This window comes from Cornus florida, unplaced genomic scaffold (assembly GCF_030987335.1).
Source record: "Cornus florida cultivar Cherokee Brave unplaced genomic scaffold, ASM3098733v1 CherokeeBrave_3.0.0_Hap2_Chr08, whole genome shotgun sequence".
NCBI lineage: Eukaryota > Viridiplantae > Streptophyta > Magnoliopsida > Cornales > Cornaceae > Cornus > Cornus florida.
Window position 1 is genome coordinate 99,111,706 of NW_026775578.1, and position 26,412 is coordinate 99,138,117.

General features: G+C 37.4%; 1 protein-coding gene and 1 long non-coding RNA gene across 2 annotated transcripts in view; both read left to right on the forward strand.

The window, feature by feature from the left end:
- Positions 1 to 26,412, forward strand: part of LOC132268316 (uncharacterized) — a 66,096-nt gene that overhangs the window by 20,526 nt on the left and 19,158 nt on the right. Inside the window, exons 5-6 of the mRNA XM_059769164.1 lie at positions 759 to 1,790; positions 24,862 to 25,030. Of these exons, the coding sequence (XP_059625147.1) occupies positions 759 to 1,790; positions 24,862 to 25,030 (1,201 nt within the window). The remainder of the gene's footprint in view (positions 1 to 758; positions 1,791 to 24,861; positions 25,031 to 26,412) is intronic.
- LOC132268318 (uncharacterized) lies at positions 1,797 to 12,881 on the forward strand. The gene is made up of 2 exons (XR_009469279.1): positions 1,797 to 11,189; positions 11,304 to 12,881. It is a non-coding gene; the product is annotated as an uncharacterized LOC132268318 (long non-coding RNA).

Genomic DNA, 26,412 nt, shown 5'->3' on the forward strand with positions numbered 1-26,412 from the left:
GATGGAAATAGATTATAGTACACTGACTTGGTTTTTGTATCTTTTTTGGGGACTAGCCTTTAGGTTTTTGTGAATGTTAAGTGCTAACAGTAAAGTCTTGAATGTTAAACAGTCATGAATGTTAATAGTCCTTTTTGTCTATGCTTTTGTATTTGGAGTAAAGTTGTAATGATGATGAAATGATACTAGTTATTATTCTAATGTCTTGTTTTTTATTTGGTTTTATAACTCTTCAACATTGTTCTTTTATAGTTTATTAGTTATGAGTTATGATTTTTGTTTTTTTTCATTGTGAGGTTGATGAAAAATAGTAACATTTAGTAATTTTTAAAGTACTACATCATATATATATATATATACTATTCACCGTGTCCGTGTCCGTGTCCTAATTTTTTTGGATTTGCCGTGTCACCGTGTCGGTGTCGTGTCGTATCTGTGTCCCGTATCCGTGTCCGTGCTTCTTAGGTTAGGAGAAACATTTCCCACAATTATTTATTTTATTTATTTTTATTAGAGGAGACATGTATTATAGAATAGAATGGGAAAAGAGAATCCATGTGGTTGACCCCAATCATTTGGGAAAAATGCGAGGATGATGATGACGATGATGTCGGCATTATCATTTTTGTTGAAATGCTATACATTTATTAGAAAGTTACTTGACCTTGATATTGAAGTGTTTTTGAATATTTTCCAGTCCTTGATACTGAAGTGGCTTTAAATCTCTTTCAATATCTACTTGTTATTTTCTCTTGCAGCGAAATTGTGAAGCCCTGATGATGCTTCAGAAGAAAGGCTTACGGAAGAAAAATCCTTCAATTACTGTTGCGGCTACACTTTTTGGAGACAAAGAAGATGTTGTGTGGCTGGAAGAGAATCATTTGGTTGATTGGGCTGAAGCAGAATTGAATGGCTTGTTAGACACCAACACTTATGATGATTCGCAGAGAGGAGCAATTGCATTAGGTTTGAACAAGAAGCGGCCCATATTGATTATACAAGGCCCTCCTGGTACTGGAAAATCAGGTTTGCTTAAGGAATTGATCTTACTTGCTGCTAAACAAGGAGAAAGGGTCCTTGTAACAGCACCTACAAATGCTGCTGTGGACAACATGGTTGAAAAGCTTTCTAATACTGGCGTAGACATTGTGCGGGTTGGCAATCCAGCACGAATATTGCCTGCAGTAGCTTCAAAATCCTTAGTTGAAATTGTGAACACTAGGCTTGCTAATTTTCGAGTTGAGTTTGAGAGGAAAAAGTCAGATCTAAGAAAGGACCTGAGACATTGTTTAAAGGATGATTCTCTAGCCGCTGGAATACGTCAGCTTCTAAAACAGCTTGGAAAATCATTGAAGAAGAAGGAGAAGGAGACTGTGAAGGAAATATTATCAAGTTCCCAAGTTGTGCTTGCCACCAACACTGGAGCAGCTGATCCACTAATCCGACGGCTGGAAAACTTTGATCTGGTTGTTATAGATGAGGCAGGACAAGCCATCGAACCTTCTTGCTGGATTCCAATATTGCAGGGAAAGCGCTGTATTCTTGCAGGTGACCAATGCCAACTTGCTCCAGTAATTTTATCTAGAAAAGCCTCAGAAGGTGGTCTCGGAACATCTCTTCTAGAAAGAGCAGCAGCTTTGCATGAAGGGGTTCTTGCCACCAAGTTAACAATGCAATACCGGATGAATGATGCAATAGCCAGCTGGGCGTCAAAGGAAATGTATGGTGGATCATTGAAGTCCTCTCCAACTGTCTTTTCGCATCTTCTTGTAGATTCTCCATTTGTCAAGGTACAATACCTATTGATAGTACTTCATTTCTTACTTTTTTTCTAGGCATTTTCACATTTTCTGTATCAGAATTCTGCATGTAAGATCCTAACTGAATTGCAGAGTATTTTGGATATTGTTCTTTAGTCTTGAATCACTTCCCACTTGTCATTGTATCTCTTTCATGGTTTTTTCTGTTTTAGTGGGCTAGTTAATTTCTTTAATTGCTGGAGAGAGAAGTTCCTTAAATTAGGTTGAGAAAGTGTTTTGGTATGATTTCTTGGTAGCAAATCCCTAGTTTGTTTATTTTGTAAAAAAAAATCCTTCATTAATCCTTTTCTCTTTTTTGGGTACTTTATGTTGAAGCATCCATTTAAGAAAAAAGTCTAATATTGTGAAAGGATATCTGAGCTTTTATTATAATGAAGAAAGAGGTCTAACACGTAGGCGAAAACGAAAATTCTATAGTACCATTATTAGACCAACTATATTTTATGGAGCAGAGTGTTGGGCCATAAAAAAGATATGTGAATAACGCCTTCATGCAGTGGAAATGAGAATGTCAAGATGGATGAGTGGAGTGACTAGAAGAGATAGGGTCATGGTGCTACCCCGAGGTGTATCAAAAAAGATGTTTATATGTGGCAAATGGGACATCAACTTTTATATTTATAAAACCAATAAACAAGTATACATTAGTATAGTGAGAAGGGATTGTCCACTGGGATTATTGGCTTGGAATTTAACTTAACATCAATGAGCGTGAGATTGAAAAGATAGTGATTGGTTTGATTAAACTAATGATGATTTTACTATGTAAATCATGCAAATGAAATAAAGCTAAAGTAAACTTGGATTAAGGTAATAAGGAGGGAGGCTTAGGGCATGGATTACACCACTAAGCTCATGCTGTTATAACAAATGCCTTCAATTAATGGGGAAAACAAATTGTAATAGGAATGTGGCTATAAGCACACATCAATGTTCAAGAAGATAATACAAATTGCAATGAATAAGTATGAACTATCAAACTCAAGCATGAATTGTCTACCTAACTACAATTACTCTAAGGTGTAGAACAACCCATCAAGACTAAGCATAATCCATCAAACTAAGAGCAATTGTATCCAATAAAAACCATGCATGGCCATCACTAAACACAATTACAAAGAGTACTCAATGTAGAGATCAACCCTCAATTAATCACACATGAGACAACATGGAATCAAAATAGAGAATCAATTGGAAGAATTAACAATATAAACCTTGGTACAACCAAGTTTGAATTCACAAGACCAAGCACTTAATTACAATTAATAATCCCCAAAATTAAAAGACAAGAGGTTTGTCAAAATTGAAGAGAGAAATAGAAAATGAAGCACACAAGGATACACGCACAAAGCCCAAAGGGCTACATCATCTTTATTTTATTCTCTTAAGATTGTTTACAATGAGCACCTCTATTTATAGGAGAAAGAACGAAGTGAAAAATATGGAAAATACATTAATGGAGGATTCATAAAATCAATCCCATAAATCACCGCAATCATATTTTATCATAGACTAAAATCACTCCCACAATATTTTCAGAGCAATATTCTGTGGAGTAATTTAAGGTTCCTATAATAATATTCTCCAACACCCTCCCTCAAGTTGGTACATGGAGATTTTAACTCAAGTGTCTAACTTGAAACTAAGTATGAAATTGTTGAGAGTCTGAAATGAGTTGCAAAGATCCGAGACAAGTTGATCCGAAGATCCGAGACGAATTGATCCGTAGATCGGAGACGAGTTGATCCGTAGATCGGAGACGAGTTGAGTATAGAGTATGGTATGATAAACTTGCTCTGATACCATGTCAAAATTGAAGAGAGAAATGGAAAATGAAGCACACAAGGATACACGCACAAAGCCCAAAGGGCTACATCATCTTTACGATATTCTCTTTTAAGATTGTTTACAATGAGCACCTCTATTTATCGGAGAAAGAACAAAGCGATAAATATGGAAAATACATTAATGGAGGATTCATAAAATCAATCCCATAAATCACTCCAATCATATTTTATCATAGACTGAAATCACTCCCACAATATTCTCAGTGCAATATTATGTGGAGTAATTTAAGGTTCCTATAATAATATTCTCCAACAAGGTTTAATTACACAAACTTAGGGCTTATCCAAGCCCTAAGTGAAGAACTAGCCACTCATGGAGAAGGTAGATGTCATCATGGTGGTCTCACAATCCATCTCCAAGCTTGGGTTCATCTTGTTCTTCTTCTTCCTTGGTGGAAACCCTAGAGAGAGAATGTAGAGAGAGAGTGTCCAAATTTTCTATCCAAACTTCTAATCGTCCAACCTCCCTTTGCAAATTGGGTTCATCTTTTATTTATAAGTGACTCTTTTTATTTTTATTTTTTTTATATAAGTAAAGATATATTAACAAACGTGCTCAGAGGGGAGCAAACCCTTAACAAAACAAATAAAACAAAAACGCAAACGCGTTAATAAAACGATTAGTTGTCAACAAAATCCAAAAAAACTATCTATAGATGGGCAATTTTTCCCATTAACCCAAGAATAAAGAGAATGCAAAATATTTGCCTTGATAACCTACACCGGTGATTCTTGTCCTTTGAAAGATCTTTTATTCCTCTCATGCCACAACCCTTACCAAATACAAAGAGGTGCAACCCTCCCCGCCTTCCTAACCCGACTTTCCACTCTACTCTCTCTCCAAGCTTCTAACATATCCATCGTTTTACTTGACACTACCCATTCCACCCCAAAAACATTCAGCATCAGACTCCAAACATCCGCTGCCACTCTACAATGCAACAAGAGATGATTAACCGATTCGCCCGCCTTCTTACACATGCAACACCAATTAACTATTATTTGGCGTCTTTTTTTGCGATTATCCAAAGTAAGAATGCTGCCAAGCGCCACTGTCCACGTGAAAAAAGCCACCTTTATTGGAGTTGAAGTCCTCCAAACAGCCTTCCACCTTTATATGTGACTCTTAGGATCCGAAAATGGCCAAAATATATGCACAAGGACACCTGATGGATTGCACCCCGAGCCCCCTTGAATCAAGGCTTAAAACATGATTTTTGCACCAGACTTCAATCCGATTGCGCGGGTCAGAAGTCTGAACGAGCGGAGTCCGAACACAGTCTGAGTGATCGGATTTCCCTTGACTTTGACTTTGAACTTCTTTTGATTGCTCTTCCAAGGCTTGACATCTATCAATCTCTGCGGTAACGGAATTAACCCTGTTTAGTATGCAAAGTCTAAAAGCAAAGAATAAAACAAATTGCGATTAGTACCGGAAAGTAAAGATAAACTAAGTTACTAACTAATGAAGATTAAGGGTTGAATAACGCATATTTCAGCACTTATCAGGTCACTAATGAAAGTATGAGAGGAAAATTAGGTGTAGCACCCAGTTGTGAGAAAATTAGAGAGAATAGACTTAGATTGCTTGGACACATACATTGGAGATCTAGAGATGCGCCAGTCAAACGAGGAAGACTAGTTGTTATAGAAGGTAGAGACGGAGAGGGTGACCAAAAATAATAGGGTAAAGTGCAAAAAATCCCCCTATACTATCGATATAGTGCAAAAAAGTCTGTGTAGTTTAAAACCCCCTTAAACTATCGATTTGGTGCAAATAGCCCCCTTGAGTCTTAAAATGATTGTAATGCCCTCATGTCAATAGAATAAATTAATAGGTAAAAATGCATGCCATGTAAAATGACCGTTTTGTCCAATTATCATAGGAGGTTGCTAGCTCACTGTATTGTAATGCATGGAACCGAAACTGTTCTCCAATCAACCATCTTTCACCATTGCTCCAAAGCTGCCTTTTGTTTAATGTACTCCAACAATAATATTTAACCAATTCTGGAAAGTAACAACTATACAGAAGCTTTTGTGGGTGTACATCCACTGTCTATTACCATTACACCAAAATTTATATTTATCTTAATGAATTTCAAAGAAAAATATTTGTTTATTATCACATATGTTATAACCCGGCCCAAATTTTAAAATATGTTATACTCATGGTTAATAATTTTATGGTACCAGTAATTTTATATATATATATATATATTTTATTTTCTCTTTTCACATGTATTGGTATATTTAATAATAAATTTTCTCATCATCCGGCTAGTGGCCCAGCGGTACCAAGCCCCTACTTCTCATAGGGAGGTCAGGGGTTCAAGCCTCAGTGGAGGCATGGGTGTGAGTACTAACTAAAGGAAAAAAAAAAAAAAAAATTCTCCTATTGTTATTTATTAATTTTGTAAAATTTATATTTACCTTTTGTTTGGTAGATTTGAATAATACATTGATTTACATTTTGTTTGGTAGATTTGATAGATGATGATTGTTTCCCAGTTAATTTTAACCGTCAAATTTTTGTCATTGTAATTCTTATTCATTAGTGAAAGCTTGACTTTGATATATAATCTCTTGTAAGTCAACATTTATTAAGAAGATTTTTATTATTATTTAACCTTGCTGTCTACCTTCTTCACACACAACAAATTAAAATTAAAATTAAGAATGCTGATCGTGTTGACCGTCTTATGTTGCTTAGTTGTTTTGTTGGTTTCAGGCGAAAAATGAATAGATAAATAAAGGAAATGGGTTGGGAGGGGGGTTTTATTACATATTATGTGAGAGGGGCAAAATGGGAAGAAAAAAGGGCAAAATCGAGTTTTCATATTTACTTTTTGCCAAAAAGTGGTCAGAGGGGGTTATTTGCACCTTTTTTTTTTGAAAAACAGGGACTGGCATGCACCTTTTTTAAAAAAATAGGGACTGACAATGCTCACGTTTGAAAAGGAGGGGGGCATTGTGCACAAAACCTATACTACATGGGGGTTTTCTGCACTTAACCCAAAATAATATGGGATGAGGTTATCAAAAATAACTTTAAAAAGTTAAATATAGTAGGTGAAATGGCATGTAACAGTAAAGGTTGGAGAGAGAATTCTTGTCACCTACCCCATTCATATGGGATTAAGGCTAGGACGATGACTATGTTGATGATGATGATGATGATGAACGAGGTCTAATATTGCTTTTCAGATGTATTAAAGACTTAATTGATTTATGTTGCAACTCTTGTAATACACGCAGGATGAACTATGAGAAGATAAAATACAAAAAGTTTTTGAACTTTTCGATACTTATCTGCAACATAATAATAAAAGCATTATTACCTGTACTAGTTACGTGGGGTTCAACATAAATAATAATAAAACAAATTGAAACAATTTTGATAGTGTCAGTGGTCAGTCAAAAGTTTTAATAAATTGATGGTTTTAGTTGGATATGCTGCAGCAGTGTGAATGTCCTTATATATGCTCCAACTTCTAATAAGTAATAAGAATCTTCTGGATCGAAATTTTAATTACCTCAGTTCCTAATCTAATAAGCATATTACAAGGCATAAAATTAACCTTTTAAACAATAAATTCTTGGTGCCTATGACTATGGTCTGTCTTTAATGGGTCTTGGCTGTATTGGACTTAGAGGTTTGTACCCCTAATCTTTTTACAAGGCTCCAAGAACTAGAGTTTGAACTGGTAATGCATTTTCTGTGGGCATACAAACTAAAAGTAAAAGCCCTTACAGAGTGTGTCTGCTTCAGGTGCTAGAAGGGCTTAATTGAGAGAAATAATAATAATAAACTTGGAAATATTCCACCAAAAGTGGCCGTTCTAACACTTGAATGTGAATTTTCACACTTAACAGTCCTAAATTTTTCCATTGAACCAAACAATAGCCCTAGATATCGAACTAAAAGTAGGGTTGAGAAAAGTGTTAATATTTAGGTCTGTAAAGACATCTCTCATTCTAATAAATGGCCTTCTATGAATATTATACCACTGGACTTATTGAAGTAACACTTGAAAATCTTATTATATCTGAACACTTTTTTATTTTATTTATTTTTTATTGGCCCATCTCTCTCTGTATTACTAATAGCATATGACCATTTTATTTTACTTGTAAGCTTTAGGTTCTTGAGATGGATTATATCTTGTAACAAACCTCTGTTTTCTACTTTGAGTTTGCTCTTAATATCTTGTAACATTACTATCATGAGAACCATTCAATAGATTCAAGCACTTCATTATGGAAATGCATGTCTCAATCCATCGCCTCCATTTTGCCCCAAATATCATCCTCTCCATCACATACAGCAAGAAGACCCCAATGAACATGATCACCGAATTTGTCATTGTCTACCTTACAAACCACCCATGGCTACAAATTCCTAAGTTCGAGTCTACACTCTTTTGCAACAAACCACCACATCCAAAATCTAGCTTCCGCACACAAAAGCATTCCAAGACTTTCACTAACCACCCTTCTCAACCTCAGTGATTGAATTTCAACCAAGAGCTTAATTCCACCAAGCTTATTGGCTTAAAATCCTTAATATTTATTGCACCTTTCAAGACTAGAGATTTCTATGATCGGGTTATCAAGTGTGAGAAGTTGAGAACACAGGATTGTATCCTGAGAGCAGCCGCTAAATGTAAATAAAGCAAAATGTTAGTTCTAACACCAACCAACACTGCTAGAAGAAAAAAAAAAGTGATATTTCAGCCCTTTGGGCTAGGCTCCTTTTGCTCAATACCTCCACTAGATCTTCCTTTGTAAAGGAACTCACAAACTAATTTGCCTCCTCATTAATAGTGTTAGATTCCAAAATATTAAGCAAAATTCATCTATTGGTATGCTCAATATGAAGATTCTCATAAAGTTAGATGACCAGTGTAAAATCCCATCAATCGTTCGTCTTCTCACCATCTATAATTATTCGATTCATTTGGTTCCCCTTCTATGTACATTAGCACCCTGTGAAAGAATTTTGTATTCCTAGAACAGCGTAAAACTCCCATCAATCGTTCGTCTTCTCACCATCTATAATTATGTGATTCTTTTGGTTCCCCTTCTATGTACATTAGTACCCTGTGAAAGAATTTTGTATTCCAAACTACCTCTTCAAGCACAGAGCTCTAGACTTCTACCAACTCATTTCTTCTAAACGAAATCAATCTACCCACTTCACCTTTTTTTTTTTTATAATATTTTTTTTTTTTACCATGCTCCTAGCTTTTGTATTTTAAGAACCAACTTCCTCATCCAAAGATTTAAGTTCCTGCAAAGCCCGTACCAGCCTGACTTCCATCTCTTTTCTGAGCATTTTGCATTTTTCTGGCCAACACAAACCTCGGGAAACCTTTAGCCCTATACCCTTGCCTCCAATCTCTGGCCATCTTCTCAAAACCCTCCTCTTTAACCACATCATTTCAAATTTAAACAGGCGTTTATTTCTATGAAGGTCGCTACTGTCCTACATTATTTTTACATGTTTCTAGACATGCTGGAAGGCAAACTTAAGAGACGTCCAAAATATTGCTCATCTCGCTCTGCCAAAACTAGAAATCTATACCATTAAGACATAGACGACAAATATCATCAACAAAATCATAGAACTATCTCTTAAGCCTTGTGTAAAGTCCAAATGTTGGGTTGGGAAAATTTCATAAACGGACGATTCCATGGTTGAACAAATTTTTTTTGATAAGTAAAAATTCATTAAAGGCACTCAAAAGGGGAGCGCTCCCAAAGAACAACAAGCCGCCTAAATAGTGACACTACATCTTTAAGCTCCACAAAATCCAAAAGACTATCTATAGATATGCAATTTCGCCCATTAACCTAAAAGAATAAAGAAGACTGTATATTATATTTGAGAGACCAAATAGGAGACTCCACCCCTTCAAAGGATCTCCTATTTCTCTCGAGCCTCGAGCCCCACCAAATACAAAGGGGGGTGGCCCTCCAAGCATCTCTAACTTGGCTCTCCACTGTACACCCTTTCCATGACTCAAAAAAATCAACTATTGACTGAGGAAATACCCAAGCCACACCAAAAGCAACCAAGAACATAGCCCAAATATCCCTCACCACAGGGCAGTGAAGCAAAAGGTGATTCACAGATTCCCCCGATCTCTTACACAAGCAACACCAGTTCACCATAACCTGATGTCTCCTTCTGAGGTTGTTGAGAGTGAGGATACTCCCAAGGGCAGCAGACCATGCAAAAAAAGCCACCTTCAAAGGCGCTTTTGTCTTCCAAACAACTCTCCAAGGGAAAGAGGGGCCAGGGATCTCCATAAGACTTTGATAATAGGATCCAACCTCAAACTCCCCTCTCAAGGATCCCTCCCACACCATCATATCCATACCCACTTCCTCCACCACTTGGTTGTAAATCAAGGCAAGGAAGTCTGAAACATCTGTAAGCTTCCAATCATGGAACTGTCTGCGAAATTGCACATCCCAAGCCACCTTTCCATTATCAAGCTGATAACAGTCAGCAACTACAGCATGCTTGTTCCCAGAAATGTCATGGTTGAACAAATGTCATTGTAGTATCGAGTATGAGTAAATTTTTTGAGGAAGCTTTATGGTTAAGTGGGATTGAAGATGCATTTCAATGCACTCCAAGATTGATTCTTCATCGACTTGAGTCACACATTAGGGCATGGTACACTATGATTCTTATGGGTGCAAAAACAACCGGTTGAATTGGACCAAACTTGATCCATCGGTTTGGTTCGGTTTTCTACGGTTTGGTTCGGTCCCCCAGTTCTAAAAACATGGAACCGTTTATAAACGGTTCGGTTCTGGTTTGAAGTCCAACTGGACCAAACCGAATTGAACCAAACTATTATATAAATTGTATATATATTTATATTTTATACGATATAAATAAAAGAATAACAAGATCAGCCGTTTAGCCACTCAACTATATTTTATAATATATAATAGGGTTAAATGCAAAAAACCCCCTTGAACTATTGGCTTATTGCAACAAACCCCCTCGAACTACAAAAAACCTCCGTGAACTATCAATTTGTTAATTAAGGACAATCTGGCAGCTGGATTAATCGGAAAAAGTAAAATACAAGTGTACCCTTACTAAAACTACGTCGTTTTGGCACTTGCATACTTATCTGTATGACGTGGAAGATGCAATCTCAATCACTAATGAGACAATGACAACTGGACACCTTTAAAGCCCAAAAAAAAGAAAAAGAAAAAAAAGAAAGGACGATCGTTTCTCTCTGTAATCAATCTCTCCCATATATATATATATACACACACAAAGATGAGTACACAGGGAGGGATGCGACACACAAAGAGGAATAGAGTTGGGGATGCGACACACATAGAGAAGGGATGTATATATGATGCTGCAAAGAGAGGAAAGAGAGAGCCGTACTCTGTGGTGCCCGATTCACGTTGACCATGCTCCGGGAGCACATTGCCGACGTCGCCGGTAGCTATAACGAGATTAATTTCTGAGCAATCACATAAGGTGATCCAAGCTTTAGGTTTTTGCAATTAATAAATTTCAATTGCGATTGGGTTTGCTTTGTTATCCACGATAACATATTCTTGGGTTATTCAATTGCGATTGGGTTTGCTGTAGAGTGTTCTGCTATGACAAACGGTGCCGACGCTGCTGACAAAGATGCTGGTTTGTCGTTGATTTATTCCCTATGCACTTTCAACTAATGGTTTGGGGATTTTAGGCCAATATTTCTTTTCCGTCTACAAGACCCTGCAATTTTTAGTAGAATTCCTTTTGTATCAGTTTGTATGATTTGTTTTCATGATTGTGCAATTTCTTTGTATGCAGTGAACACGAAATATACATATATATATTTTTCAGAAAGCATTGCGGTGTGAAGAAGACGATAAACAGTGATTTATAATTATGTATATATATATATATATATTTGTGTGTGATGATGGACCGTGTGTATTGATATGAAGGTGTGTTATTATTATTATTTATTATTTTTATTTATTTATTTATTTTTGTATCAGAAATTCCTGCCTATTATGAAGAAGATAATGAAGATGCATAGCTATATACATACATATATATTTGTGCGTGTTGACAATAAACAGTGTCATAAGGGTGTGTTTGGTTGATTAAAAGGTTTTTTTGTGTAATGGTAAAATGAGGGGCATTAGTGTCTTTTCATGCTCATAAGGGCATTATGGCCATTAAAATTATAATATTGGTCACGTGACTGTCACATGGTCACTTTTATGGTAGGATCCGACCGGAACTTCGCCGGATGGAGTCATCTGCAACAAAAATATATAGTTCAGGGGGTTAGTTGCAACTTTAGTAGTTCAGGGGGGTTAGTTGCTGATTCCCCAATAGTTCAGGGTTTTTTTTTGCATTTAACCCTATATAAAAAAATATTATATTATAATAGATTATTATATTATATATAATCTATATTTTTAATTATATATATATTGGATTGAATTACAAAAAAGCCTAGAATCGTAGAGCCGATCTGAACTGAACCGTTTTCTCATGGTTCGGTTTGGTTTTATTTGTTTCATGGTTCGGTTCGGTTTCAATTTTTATGGAACCGTTACAAAGGACGGAGCCAGGAAATTATGTTGAGGGGGCAATAGTGTAATTTTTAAATAATTTTAGTGGGGGTGGTAGTGTAATTTTATAGGTATATATATCAAAATAAATAAAATAGTGGGGTATATTACTAAAAAAAAAAAAATTAGTGGGGGCAATTGCCGTGTGCACCCCTAGTGATTATAGGGTTTCAGATCATTAAATGGATGTTATATGACCCATCTGGAGCCTAGGTCCCCATGGACATTCAATCAACTTAAAAAATGGATGGTTTTGGCAATTTGGGGTTAAAAATGCTTTCAAAATTTTGGACTAAATGCATCTAGGACCAATCCTTACCTAGGTTAGGGTCAATGCATAGGCGTCCCATGATTTGATGATTGATCCCCACTTAATGAGGATTGATCTGCCCCGCAGAAAGATGAGGACCATCTGTGCTTATTAAGGACCAAGCCCCATGTTTATGAATGTTGAGGACTGATCCCTATTAGTTGGGTCGTGCCAATAAATTTTCAGTTAGAGAGGCTGAACTAGTTAGTAAGTATGACAGTAAAATCTAAAGAAATATATAAATTGTAATACACACACACACACACACACACACACACACAACATACATACGTTTACAATTGGAACTCTTGATAAAAAAGAATATAGCCAGATAACCCTCTTGACCTAGCCTGTTTATTCACAACCAAATTCAACTAAAATATATATGTGGAAGAAGACTAAATATATAAATTGTAATATATATATACACACACACACACACACACTTTTACAATTGGAACTCTTAATAGAAAATAGTGTAAAGTACACGGACACCTCTGAGGTTTGGCATAAGGACAAACATATACAAGTTGACCAATTTTTGGACACTGACACCCTTTATCAGAATGTTTGATCCAAACAAGCCCTTAATACGTTGGAAAAGACAAGACTGCCCGTCACTATTTAATTCATTTTTATTGTAAATTATCAGAATTTATGAAAAGTCATTTTTGCCCTTAGTGTATATATATACAATAATATACACCCTATTATTTCCACTTATTTGAAGCTGGTGGGTGGCGGACGTCGGCAGCGGCGACAATGGTTGTGGTGGTTCATGGCATATATATATATATATATCTCATATTCTATGTATATAATAGAGTTTTTGGGTAACTTTAGAGAGAGGAAGTTAGTATAGAGAGAGAGAGTTAGAAAGAGAAAGAAGTTAGTATTGATTGAACTAAGATGTGAAGCCAATGGTCGGCAACGACCATGGGTGACAAAATACTGATATATCATGTGATATATATATATATATATATATATATATATATATATATATGGTTCCTTCATTCTTCAACGGATTTTGCTCCACCTCATCTCGGTCTCTTCTGAAATTAGCCAAGATGTTGAAATTCAAGAAATCGAAATTCAATTTTCAATTTAGGGGTTGGGACTATACTGTAACTCACCGGATTAGGTCTTTTGATGACGTTCCAGTTTTGAACTGAAATTCTCTAGTTTGGAACGTTGCAACTCGCCAGAACTATGGAAGAATTTGTGTTGTTCGCGGGAAATATGAATATGCGTGAAGCTTGCTCAGATCAGGTTCTAGACCGGAACAAACTCACTGCCAGTGATACCAATCACCCTTCGTCGCAGTTGCCGTCGCCGAAGACTTCACCAGCCTTAAACCTATTCTATATGACGCTCTCACGCACTAAGATTTGTCTCTGATAATAAATCTAACGCGCGTACACGCGCCCTGCTGCTGGGCACGCTCGGAGCTCCCTTCACGTCGTCGAAACACCTTCCTCTTCCAAGAAAACCCAGTAAAGTTGAATTTCGGGTGGTTGTTGTGGCTTTGTGATCGGGACGGTGGCTTTGTGATCGGGACTTGTTCATTCAGGACGGTGGTCGAGGTTGCCAGCGCAGTGGTGGCTTTGTGAACAACAGAGAACAGTGATGTGATTGGGACGGTGGTTTGGCGGTGGTTGGCGGTGGCAGAGTAGCGAAGGCACAGTGGCCTTGTGATCGGGACTTAATTCGTTTGGGACGGTGGTCGACGGTGGCAGAGCAATGGTGGGGCTTGTTTGGGTTAGGGGTTGAGAGGGGAAAGAGAAGAAGAGATCCAAGGGTATTTAACTCAATAAAAAAAGATTGTATTAGTTGAGGGTAATAAAGTTAATTCACCATTATCAGGGGTGTGTTAACTTTATCAAACCTGAGGGGGTGTCATTGTCCAAAAATAGGCTAACTTGTATGTTTCTGTCCTTATGCTAAATGACAAAATTACTGAAATTAGTAATCGAATTAATTGATTAAAGAATTGGGAATGCACTCTTATATATACATCAGAATAATGCTATTCTAGGAAGCTAATAAAAACTGATCCCCAGAAATCAGGGATTGCAATAACTAATAAATCTCTAGCTATTAACAGCCTGTAGCCTGTAAATCTCTAGCTATTAACAGTAGCCTATACACAACCAATAAATCCCTAGCTATTAACAACCTGTACACAACTAATAAATCTTATTTTCCCACACTCCCCCTTAAGCTAGTAAATGGATGTCATCCATTCCAAGCTTGCTGGTTATTCTCTGAAAAACGGTACCAGGCAATCCTTTGGTAAGCACGTAGCTAGCTGTTCTCCAGTAGGAACAAAAGGAGTACAAATGAGGCCACTATCCAACTTCTCTTTAATAAAATGCCTATCCACTTCAATGTGTTTTGTGCAGTCATGTTGCACAGGATTGTGTGCAATATTGATGGCTGATTTATTATCACAGTAAAGCTTCATTGGACCTTCCCATCTGACTCTCAAATCTTCCAGGATTATCCTTAGCCATAGCAGTGCACATATCCCGAGTGCCATCGCTCTAAATTCAGCTTCTGCGCTGGACCTTGCAACCACATTCTGTTTTTTCCTTTTCCAAGTAACGAGATTACCACCTAGGAAGGTGCAATAGCCCGAGGTTGATCTTCTGTCAATCACGGATCCTGCATAATCTGCATTTGTGTAGGCTTCAAGAGTAAGTCCTTCCCCTTTCTTAAACAGAATTCCTCTTCCTGGCGTACTCTTCAAGTACTGCAGAATTCTATACACAGCTTTGAGATGTGATTCTTTGGGATTGTGCATGAATTGACTCACAACACTCACATAGCATAAGCTATATTCGGCCTGGTATGTGACAAATAAATTAACTTCCCCACAAGTCTCTGAAAAGAGCCTTTATCCATGGCCATGTCTTTTGGAGCATCACAAAGTTTGTGGTTTGACTCCATAGGTGTCTCAACTGGCTTACATCCCAGCTTGCCTGTATCAGCCAACAAGTCTAACACATATTTTTGTTGTGATATAAAAATCCCTTGCCGAGAGTGGGCTACTTCAATACCAAGAAAGTACTTCAGTTTTCCTAGCTCTTTGATCTCGAATTCCTTCACTAACTGTTTCTTCAAACTCTCCATTCCTTCCAAGTCATCTCCTGTTACCATGATGTCATCCACATAGACCAACAATACTGTCACTCCCCCTGATGCTGAGTGTTTTAAAAACAATGTATGATCACCTTGACTTTGCTTATATCTCATACTCACCATCACTTTGGTAAATCTCCCAAACCAAGCTCTTGGGGATTGTTTCAGTCCATACAAAGCTTTTTTAAGCTTGCATACCATTCCTTCCTTTTCATTTGAGCCAAACCCAGGCGGAATCTCCATATAGATCTCCTCCTCAAGATCGCCATGTAAGAAGGCGTTCTTGACATCAAATTGCTGTAATCTCTAGCCAAAATTTGCAGCCAATGATAATAGAATTCTCACAGTATTCATCTTAGCAACTGGAGCAAAAGTCTCAAGATAACCTATGCCGTAGGTTTGTGTATACCCTTTGGCAACTAATCTTGCCTTATACCTTTCCAAAGAGCCATCTGAGTTGTATTTGGTTGTGAACACCCATTTACACCCAACCGGCTTCTTCCCTCTAGGCAGTCTCACCAAGTCCCAAGCCTTGTTTTTCTCAAGTGCTTCCATTTCAACCTTCATAGCATTTTCCCAATTCTCATTTCCTAATGCATCGGATAAAGTTTTGGGAATAGGGACTGTATTTAAGCTAGTAAGAAAGGCCCTATGGTTATGAGAAAGATTCTTGTATGACATGAATAGATAAAGAGGGTGTTTGGTACAAGTTCGAGTTCCTTTTCTATTTGCAATAGGGACATCATAATCATTTTGTTCAGAGGTTTCATTAGTGTTATCATTGGGTTGAGTAATTACCTCGACATTATCAGGAACAGATTTGGGTGATTGAACTTGCACAGGTTGAGAGATTGGTGCTCTTTTCCTTGAGTAAATCTGCAATGGACGAGTAGAGTCTCGAGTTTGATTCCCATGTAACACTCCTTGTGATTTGGGTGTATGAGGCTCGGCTTCTAACCGTGTGTTTGGCTCGGACTGTATGTTTGGGAGTATGTTTGACTCGGATTGATGAGAGATAGGGGCTGGAAACTCAAGGAGAAAAAAATCCTTATTCTTATCTTCTATGAAGGATGTCTCCCCCTGAAGATAAGGACTGTTAAAGTACTGATCTTGTTCGACAAAAGTAACATCAGCAGACACATAAAATCTCCTTGTCGGAGGATGATAGCATTTGTAGCCCTTTTGAGTGGAGGAATAGCCAAGAAAGACACATTTGAGAGCTCGAGGATCAAGTTTTCCCCTGTTTTGAGAATGCACATGAATAAAGGCAACACAACCAAATATCTTTGGAACAAGATTATTAGATGCGTTAAAATTGGGAAAGAACTGTGTAAGGACCTGCATTGGACTTTTAAAACCAAGGACTCTTGTAGGAAGCCGATTGATGAGATGAGCAGCGGTTAAAACAGCCTCCCCCCAGTATTGTTTTGGAACATTTTTTTGGAACAAGAAAGCTCTTGTAATATCAAGAAGGTGGCCGTTCTTTCGTTCGGCCACCCCATTTTGTTGAGGTGTGCTAACACAAGAGGATTCATGTATTATGCCCTGTTTTTGGAAATACGGAGAGAGAATTTGATTAAAGTAGTCCTTAGCATTGTCAAATCGGAATCTCTTTATCACCACACCAAACTGAGTTTTGACCATATTGAAAAAAATTGGAAACACAGAACTCACATCCGATTTATTTTTTAACAAAAAAATCCAAGACACACGAGTGCAATCATCAATAAATGAGACAAACCACCTTGCCCCAGAAACATTAGTAACAGTGGAAGGTCCCCAAATGTCACTGTGAATCAAGGTAAATGGAATAGAAGTTCTTTTATTGCTGATTTGAAAAGAAGTACGTTTGTGCTTTGCAAGTTCACATACGTCGCAATGAAAATTTTCAATGGATAAACTTTTGAACAATGAAGGAAACATTATTTTGAGAACACTAAATGATGGGTGACCAAGACGAAGGTGTTGAAGCCATATCTTATCTTTATTGGATTTGAATGACTCGGAAAGAAATGATAATGGTGACACAAGATTCTTCAAGGTAGTATAGACCATCCCTCTCCCTAGCATGTCCAATCATCCTCTTCGTGCCCTGTTCCTGAAATATACAACGGAGAGGATAAAACATCACACTGCAATTAAAATCTGTAGTGAGTTTCTGGATTGACACAAGATTGATGCATAGTTTTGGGACATGGAGGACATTCTTAAGTGTAAGGTGGTCATTCAAAAAAACATCTCCTTGACCAGCCACGGTTGTCACTGAACCATCAGCTGTTATTATTTTCCTATTGCTAGGACAAGGGGTATATGAAATAAATTTTTTTGAGGAATGGGTCATGTGATCTGTAGCTCCTGAGTCAATGACCCAGGAGCTTGAGGAGACTATATCCGAAGCACTAAAAACATGAGAAGAGGGGGAAGGAGAGGAAATACCTGAGAACACCAAAGAACAAGTACCTGCTGTAGACGGTTTCTCCAACGTTCCCAAAAGGCTCCTTAATTTCTCTATCTCTTCTTTGTTGAATTCAGCAGATGGGATTGAAAGATTGTCTTCACTGTTGGATTGTGTGGTTGCCACATGTGCCTGTCCCTGTCCTCTTGGCTATCCACTCTTTTCTGACCAAGCTTTGTTCACAATTTGAGGCTTGCCATGGAGCTTCCAGCACTTCTCCTTAGTATGGCGGGATTTTTTGCAGTATGTACACCACAGAGAATCCTTGTTGAATGGTTTTGACGTATCAGTTTGCCCATTGCCTTCTCCAAAACGTTGTTCGGAGCCATAATTCTTCATAGCCGTGTTTTTTGACACCAAGGCCGAACTCTCTACTGTGTGAGTTTCAATCATAACACCCCTTCTTCCTTCCTCAGCAAGAACAATTGCAATTGCCTCATTTAAGGTTGGCAGATCTTCTTTTCCAAGTATTTGCACTCTTACAGCATCAAATTCGATGTTTAAACCTGCAAGAAAATCATAAATTCTGTCCTTTTCAACAAACCTCTTAAGGATGGCTGCATCTTCACCGCACTTCATCTGAATGCAGTGATAATGATCCATCTCCTGCCATAGACCCTTCGAGAGGTTGGAATATTCGGTGACTGACCGATTATCCTGTTTGGTAGCGGAGATTTTGGTCTTGATCTCATAGATCTGTGCAGCATCACGTACTTTGGAATAGGTCTGCTTGACTGCTTCCCATATCTCCTTCGCCGTGCTAAAAAACATACTAGTGTCGCTGATTTCTGGTAACATAGAGTTCCATAACCATGACATAACCATAGAGTCTTGTTCATCCCAAGCATCAAACTTAGGATCCTCCTTCTCTGGACCATTACCAAGCAAGTGGCTCAGTTTCCCTCTTCCTTTCAAGAACGTGCGGACCATTTGAGAGCACTTCAGATACTTTTTCCCGTTCAACCTATACGCTGCCTGGATATTCTGCAATTCTCCTGTTGGGACAGAGCCGTTGCTTCCAGTTACAGGAATCTCTGAAGTGTTGCTGGTTTCAGTAGATGCTGACATGATTTAGAGAGAGAAATGGAATCCACAGGTTTGGTAACACTGGATTTTCACAGAACAAGAACATTAGGAAAAAGGAACTAGCAAAGAAGGCCAAGAGAAGATGATTATCCAGAAAACGAGCCTAGAGCTCTGATACCATGACAAAATTACTGAAATTGGTAATCGAATTAATTGATTAAAGAATTGGGAATACACTCTTATATATACATCAGAATAATGCTATTCTAGGAAGCTAATAAAAACTGATCCCTAGAAATCAGGGATTGCAATAACTAATAAATCTCTAGCTATTAACAGCCTGTAGGCTGTAAATCTCTAGCTATTAACAGCAGCCTGTACACAACCAATAAATCCCTAGCTATTAACAGCCTGTACACAACTAATAAATCTTATTTTCCCACACTAAACCTCAGGGGTTGTCATTGTACTTTACCCTTGAAAATAATATAGCCAAACCTACCCTGTTTAGTCTTCTTCCATATATTTTTCAGTTGAATTTGGTTGCGAATAAACATGAGAAAAGAAAGAGGGGAAAATGAAGTAATAAATTTTAGAATTTTGAGTTTTTACTTCTCACAGAAATAGACTTAAAGTCAAATAATTGTGAAGAACTTTCGTAGATTTCTTCAGTTCTTAGAGATTCAAAGATATAACATACATATCATTTTTCTCAACAACCAACCATATGCAGCCCTTAAACATAGTTCTGCTTTTTATTAAATAATCCCAAATTCTAGGAACTATTATTGGTCATATAAAGTCACGATAGCTATGTGGTTGTGCCATCCATTTTTCAAACTTCGCCTTCTGTTTCAACATAGCAGTTTCTTCGATCTCATAACTGGTAATAATGAACAGAAAATGTGACATAGAAAATTGAATTAGAAAAGCATTTGTTTGATTGATTAAAGTGTTTAATTGCGATGCTAGAGGGAATGCTGCAAAAGGAGATTCAGTTCTTCGATCTCATAACTGGTAATAATGAACAGAAAATGGGACATAGAAAATTGAATTAGAAAAACATTTGTTTGATTGACTAAAGTGTTTAATTGCGATGCTAGAGGGAATGCTGCAAAAGGAGATTCAGTTCTATATGGAAATTGAATTTCGTAGTGCTTGATTGATGGAGCCAATTGTCATTGATTGACATGATTGGTAGCCTTTGATGGATCCTTCAATTGATCGAAGGGCCCTGTTCTTGCTAAATTAGGATTTTAATTGAGGAAAATTCTAAAAACAAGTTTATGCAGTTCAAAAAGGTTTTTTATGATAAAAATCGTGAAATATGTGAAGTTCTAATTGAAGGAATGCATGAACAATGTGAACCGTAATGGTGAATGCATATTTGAGAGTTAAAATTGCCTTTTTTCACTTCAATATAGCTTTGACTTCCAAATTTGTCCCTGGACTCTGGTAACACAATTAACTCTGACTTTTAAGTATCATCTAAAAGTTAAATAAATGTTATAAACTCAAGCTTTTGTAATGAAATTAGCCAACATAAATGGTAATGACGAGGAACGGAAGGTTGTTGATGATGAGGATTGCATAGGATCTGATGTGGTTTGGGAAAGGGAGAATGAATATGATGATAGTGATTCTGCTTTGTCTGATTTATATTCTGATGGAAGTGGTAGATATTCTGATTGTAGTGCTGATGCAAAACAGAAAACTGTATTTGTGCATAAGCACTTGAAAGGGAAAGTCATTAAGTATGGTGAGGGAGATATAAAAGAACTTGAAAAGGGTTTCCTCTCTTTTTCTTTGATAAGTAAAGTGTTATAAAAGGCTCTGTGCATCCCGCTTACGAAGAAAAAATAAGAATTGCTATATCCTCAGACTTTCCACAAAAGACAAAAGCTCCTCCACGGATTTGCAATATCAAACATGAATCCATAAAATTAATGATCTAAGAATATCTTGAGAACCCATATAGGAGTCTCCTCCCCATCAAAGGATCTTCTATTCCTCTCCCGCCAAAGGCCCCGATTTGGTTTTCCCACTATACACCCATCCCAAGCTTTGAGAATGCTCATCATGGAAAGCAGTGAGACCTAATATACACCAAACAAGGTAAAGGTCAATCCCCAAGCCACTGGACAGTGCAAGAGTAGATAGTTTACTGACTTGTCTCTCTTACAACACCAATTGACCAAACCTTGACGCTTCCTTCTAAGGTTGTCAATTGTCAAGATCCTTTTTAGGGCAACCGTCCACCCAAAGACAGCCACCTTTATGGGAGATTTGGGCCTCCAAATGGCCTTCAAGGGAATTGAGGCTCCTACAAACCCATCAACCTCCTATAAAAGGAGCGAACCTCAAATATGCCATGTGGATCAGCCGCCCAAACCCATTTATCTCCCTCACCACATACCTGCTGGCCATACAACAGCACCATAAACTCCACAAAGTCGTCTACCTCCCAATCCTGAAGATACCTTGAAAATTGAATATCTCATATCAATCCAACGCTCTCAAGACGGTAGCAATAAGCGACTGATGAGGATCTGTTCAAAGCAATCCGGAAAAATCTCGAGAAGACATCCGCAAGGATCCTCTCTCCACACCAACTATGCCCTCAAAACAAAACCCTACTCCCCCTATTAGGTATAAACAGAATATGTTTAGAAAATCCATCACATCCCTTCCAGATGAACTTTCAAACCCTCACCTCCACCAAAGACCTCACTTTCATAGAGCTCCAACCACCATTGCTTTCCCCAAACTTTTAACTGATGACTCTCCTCCACAGTTTGTGCCACTCTATCCCAAATCTCCATAACCATTTGCCCAACAAAGCTTTGCTGAAACTAATCTCCTGACCCCAAACCCCCAGCACTAAGCGGTTTGCTAACCTGCTCCCAATTGATGAGGTGGTATTTGAACTCATCTCCCATAGCCCCACATAGGAAATTCCTTTGACGCTTCTCTATCCTCTTTGCAACAGAAGCGGCATATGGAACAAGGATAGATAATAGGTCGGATGACTCAAAAGGGTCTCCTCTTTGATGATGTAAAACATTTTAGGTCCGTCTTAGGGGACTGACTATTCAGTTCAAAAAGGTTTCTGACTTGTGAGTGGTAAGGATGAATAAGATAACAACTCATTATGTCTACCACGGGTGTAATTGGAGAATTCATGCAGTACACATGCCTGATGGAGTCACTTTCAAGGTAAAAACAATTTCAGGGGAACATGCATACTTTAGAAATACAAAGAACTGGGAAGTTAACTTAACTTGGATATCTAAGAAGCTTGTCAGCTATTTTACCTGGACTTGCCAAGTTAGATATCTAAGAAGCTTGGCAGCTATGTTACCTGGACTCTCCAAGTTAGCCCAAGGTGTCATGGACACAAGATATGGGTCGGACACCTTTTTGTATCTATCAGACATGGCTGATGAAGACATGCTTATGGAAGATTGTTTCGGTGGATGTTTGTGAGGAATCTGAATGATTTTTTTGGTGTTCCTTTGTAAGATCGGGTGTTTTCTATCAGATTCATGGAGGCTGCTGGTACCAAATTGGGTTTTTGAAGCTTGAAGACGGTTGTTTTCTTCATGCACGTCTGTTGCACAATTTCTGCGCTTTTGGCCGAGGGTGCATTCACGCGCACTGGCCATTTTAGAGACTTTACATCTCTATTTAATGTTTTGTATCCAATTTTTGCACTCTTTTTAGCCGAGTATGCGGATCCGATAATTTGAAAGATGGATGAATCGGACCAATAGACACGCACCCATATCCGACACTTGAACCCGACTCCGGGTAACATAGCTTAGCAATACATTTAGAGCCAGAAGAAATATAATATAGAAGAAAAATGAGAGAATTGTGTAAAAGGTTTGAATGAGATTTATAATATGTAAAGGCTTGAATGATATATATAACTCATTTATAGCTGTAGTATTTATAAATAAAATAAGAACACATGCTCTTATTACAAGAAAAGAAACTAAATCAAATCTAAATCAAATCTATGCTAATATGGTAAGTCATTCCATAAATCATGGCCATCATATATGCTAACACTCCTCCTCAAGTTGGTGCGTGGATATCTGAAACACCCAACTTGGACAACGCATCTTCAAACACGGTCTTGCTAGCACCCTTCTTCAGAATCTCAAGTTGCACAGTGCAAATCTGACTAGATTAAAATTGTCGATCAACAAACCAAAAATGCCTCCTCAGACCATAAACAATTAATAATGTCTTCTCAGACTGTAAACAACCAACAATGTCTCAGACCATTCCCCTTCACATGTTCAAAACATGTAGATGGAAGAATCAACAATGTCTCCTTAGACCATTCCCCTTTATACATATATTTAAATAATGTAGAAGAAAGAATCAACAATGTCTCCTCAGACCATAAAAAAGAAACAACTATGTCTCCTCAGACCACAAAAAAGAAACAACTATGTCTCCTTAGACCGTTTCTGAATGGGTGGTGCCAAACTTGCAACGCCCTCATTGAGGTCGGACCACCTTACCTACCCGACACCTGGGCATTAGACCATTCCCAAATGGGTGGTGCCGAACTCGCAATGTCCTCATTGCAGTTAGACCACCCTGGCTCTGATACCAAGAAGAAATATAATATAGAAGAAAAATGAGAGATTGTGTAAAAGGTTTGAATGAGATTTATAATATGTAAATGCTTGAATGATATATATAACTCATTCACAGCTCTAGTATTTATAGATAAAATAAGAACACATGCTCAAATTAGAAGAAAAGAAACTAAATCAAATCTAAATCAAATCTCTGCTAATATGGTAAGTCATTCCATAAATCATGGCTATCATATATGCTAACATATGCATAATCAAATCCATGCTAATATGGTAAGTCATTCCATAAATTGTGGCTATCATATATATGCTAACAAAGCACAACCTGAACTACAGTTGGATGATCTCCATTCTGAAGTTTTAGAAAAAATTGGTGTACATGTGTATACTATGACATTGTATAGAGCTACGAAGAAGGCAATGGAGTGGAATGAAGGCAGTCATTCACAATCTTAACCAAAGCTGCCTCATTATGCAGTTGAGGTATTAAAAACAACCACTGGTAGTGTAGTCAAGATTCGGGAGCATAGACATGATTTTAGCTACCTCCTACATATAGAAAGATGATCATGTCATTTGCATCCGTCCAATATGATCTCACCTGCCTCCCTACATTTAAGAAAATACACCCTGGTAGTGGGGTAGACAGTAATTTTGGCCTATCTTGGCACCCGTGTGATATTTTCCCAAACCTCTGCAGTGGTCATGTTTATTGAGTCTGACACTTCTTACCTACGTCAGTATTTGGCATTTGGATTGTTTATATTCTCCACAACCCTAAACTTCCACTTTGCTGGATTCCTTAAGTACCATAGGGTTTAAAAGAGCTTCATATTAATCTATTTTCATTAATAAGCTATTTCAGACATATTGTATTGGTCATACCATCTAAACAATCAGGGTTTGAAGACCTTTAATAAAAAAATAGAAGTTCCTTAATATGTTGTTTATCTTTTCCTTTGTGATATTTTCCATAAGTTGTTCAAAGTATTATTTTAACATTTTTGATACATGATTGCAGCCCACATGGTCAACACAGTGCCCATTATTATTACTTGATACAAGAATGCCATATGGATCTTTGTCAGTTGGCTGTGAGGAGTATTTGGACCCGGCTGGCACAGGCTCCTTTTACAATGAAGGGGAAGCAGATATTGTTGTGCTACATGTCTTTTCTCTGGTTTATGCTGGTTCGTGTTCTTGTCTCTTCGATAAAAAATTTGAGCTAATATTTTTCTGCATCTTCATTGTTATTCTGAAACATTAGTTAAATGATGAATTGAACCTATTATGGATACACTTTGCATACATGTTGAGTGTTTTACATGCTTCAGGCCAAATGAAAAGAAAATATTTTTGAGTCAATTAGTGAAAATTATTTCAATGATCTATTGGTCTAATTGCAGGGGGTTGAATACTAAGAGGCCTCAATAGAAAGAGTTCAGGGGTTTAGAACCCAATGCATGGGATTAAAGGGCGTATCTCTTTTTTGATGGCTTAGTGACAATTAAGCTAAATTGCATGGGGAACTTACACTATCTGTCACATAATAAAGTCACGCTGACCTCAACATAATCTTTGCTAGTTTTTTGTACCATCGTTGACATTCATGTATTTAAAAGAAATAAATGAATTCTTACTGTCCCTAAAGGGTAATATAGATATTAGATATGTAAATCTTTTATTGCTAGGATAAACCTATTATTTCTAATTTAATAAACAACCCTAGACAATTAAAGGTTGCTACTTGATTTGACGCAACCCAATTACTAGATGATCTTGAGTGACCTAGCTAGCGTAACTTGATAATTAGTCACTGATGAATTTGATGCATGCCAATACTGCTCAAGAGAACCTTAAATGTTAACTGTTTGCGATTGGTAGCACGAGACATTGTCAAGTATTTAGCTTCTTCTAAGGCCATTTATTTTGGGTCATTTCTATAATTTGTCTTATGATATCATGGTCATATAGGTTAGACAGATGGTACTTTTGTAATATATAGTATGCTGGGCCAAATATATCAGAAGAATGGCAAAAGAGGTTCTTGTGGAATGAAATAGGAATATGACTATTGAAGGATATTTTTGGTGGTGGAATAAAGTTCAAACCATAGTGAAAGCAAAAAGGGCCTTGTTATAAAACTAGGCAAAACACTAGAAATGAGGAAATCTTTGAAAGATGTAAATATGTAAAGAATGAGTTAAAAAGCAGTTAGTGAAAACAGTTATTTTATACTCGACTATGAGAGTTAAACGAATTGTGAAAATTCACCACCGTTGCATTCATCCCAATAGAGGTATTTATATGTGTGTTCATGGAATCTGTTGTCATAAAACGGAAATGAAGAGATAAATAAAACAAGTAGAACACACAAATATTACGTGGTTCAGTCGTTCAGCCACTAGGGCCTACATCCACGGCACAAACAGCCCAAAGGGCTACATCACTTTTATACTACTCTCTCAATTCATATACAATACAATGGCAAAGGCTCCTATATAAGTTCCTTTATAAAGGAGAAGAAATTATAAGAATGGAAAGAATTATAAAATAGGAAACAAGGAGGATT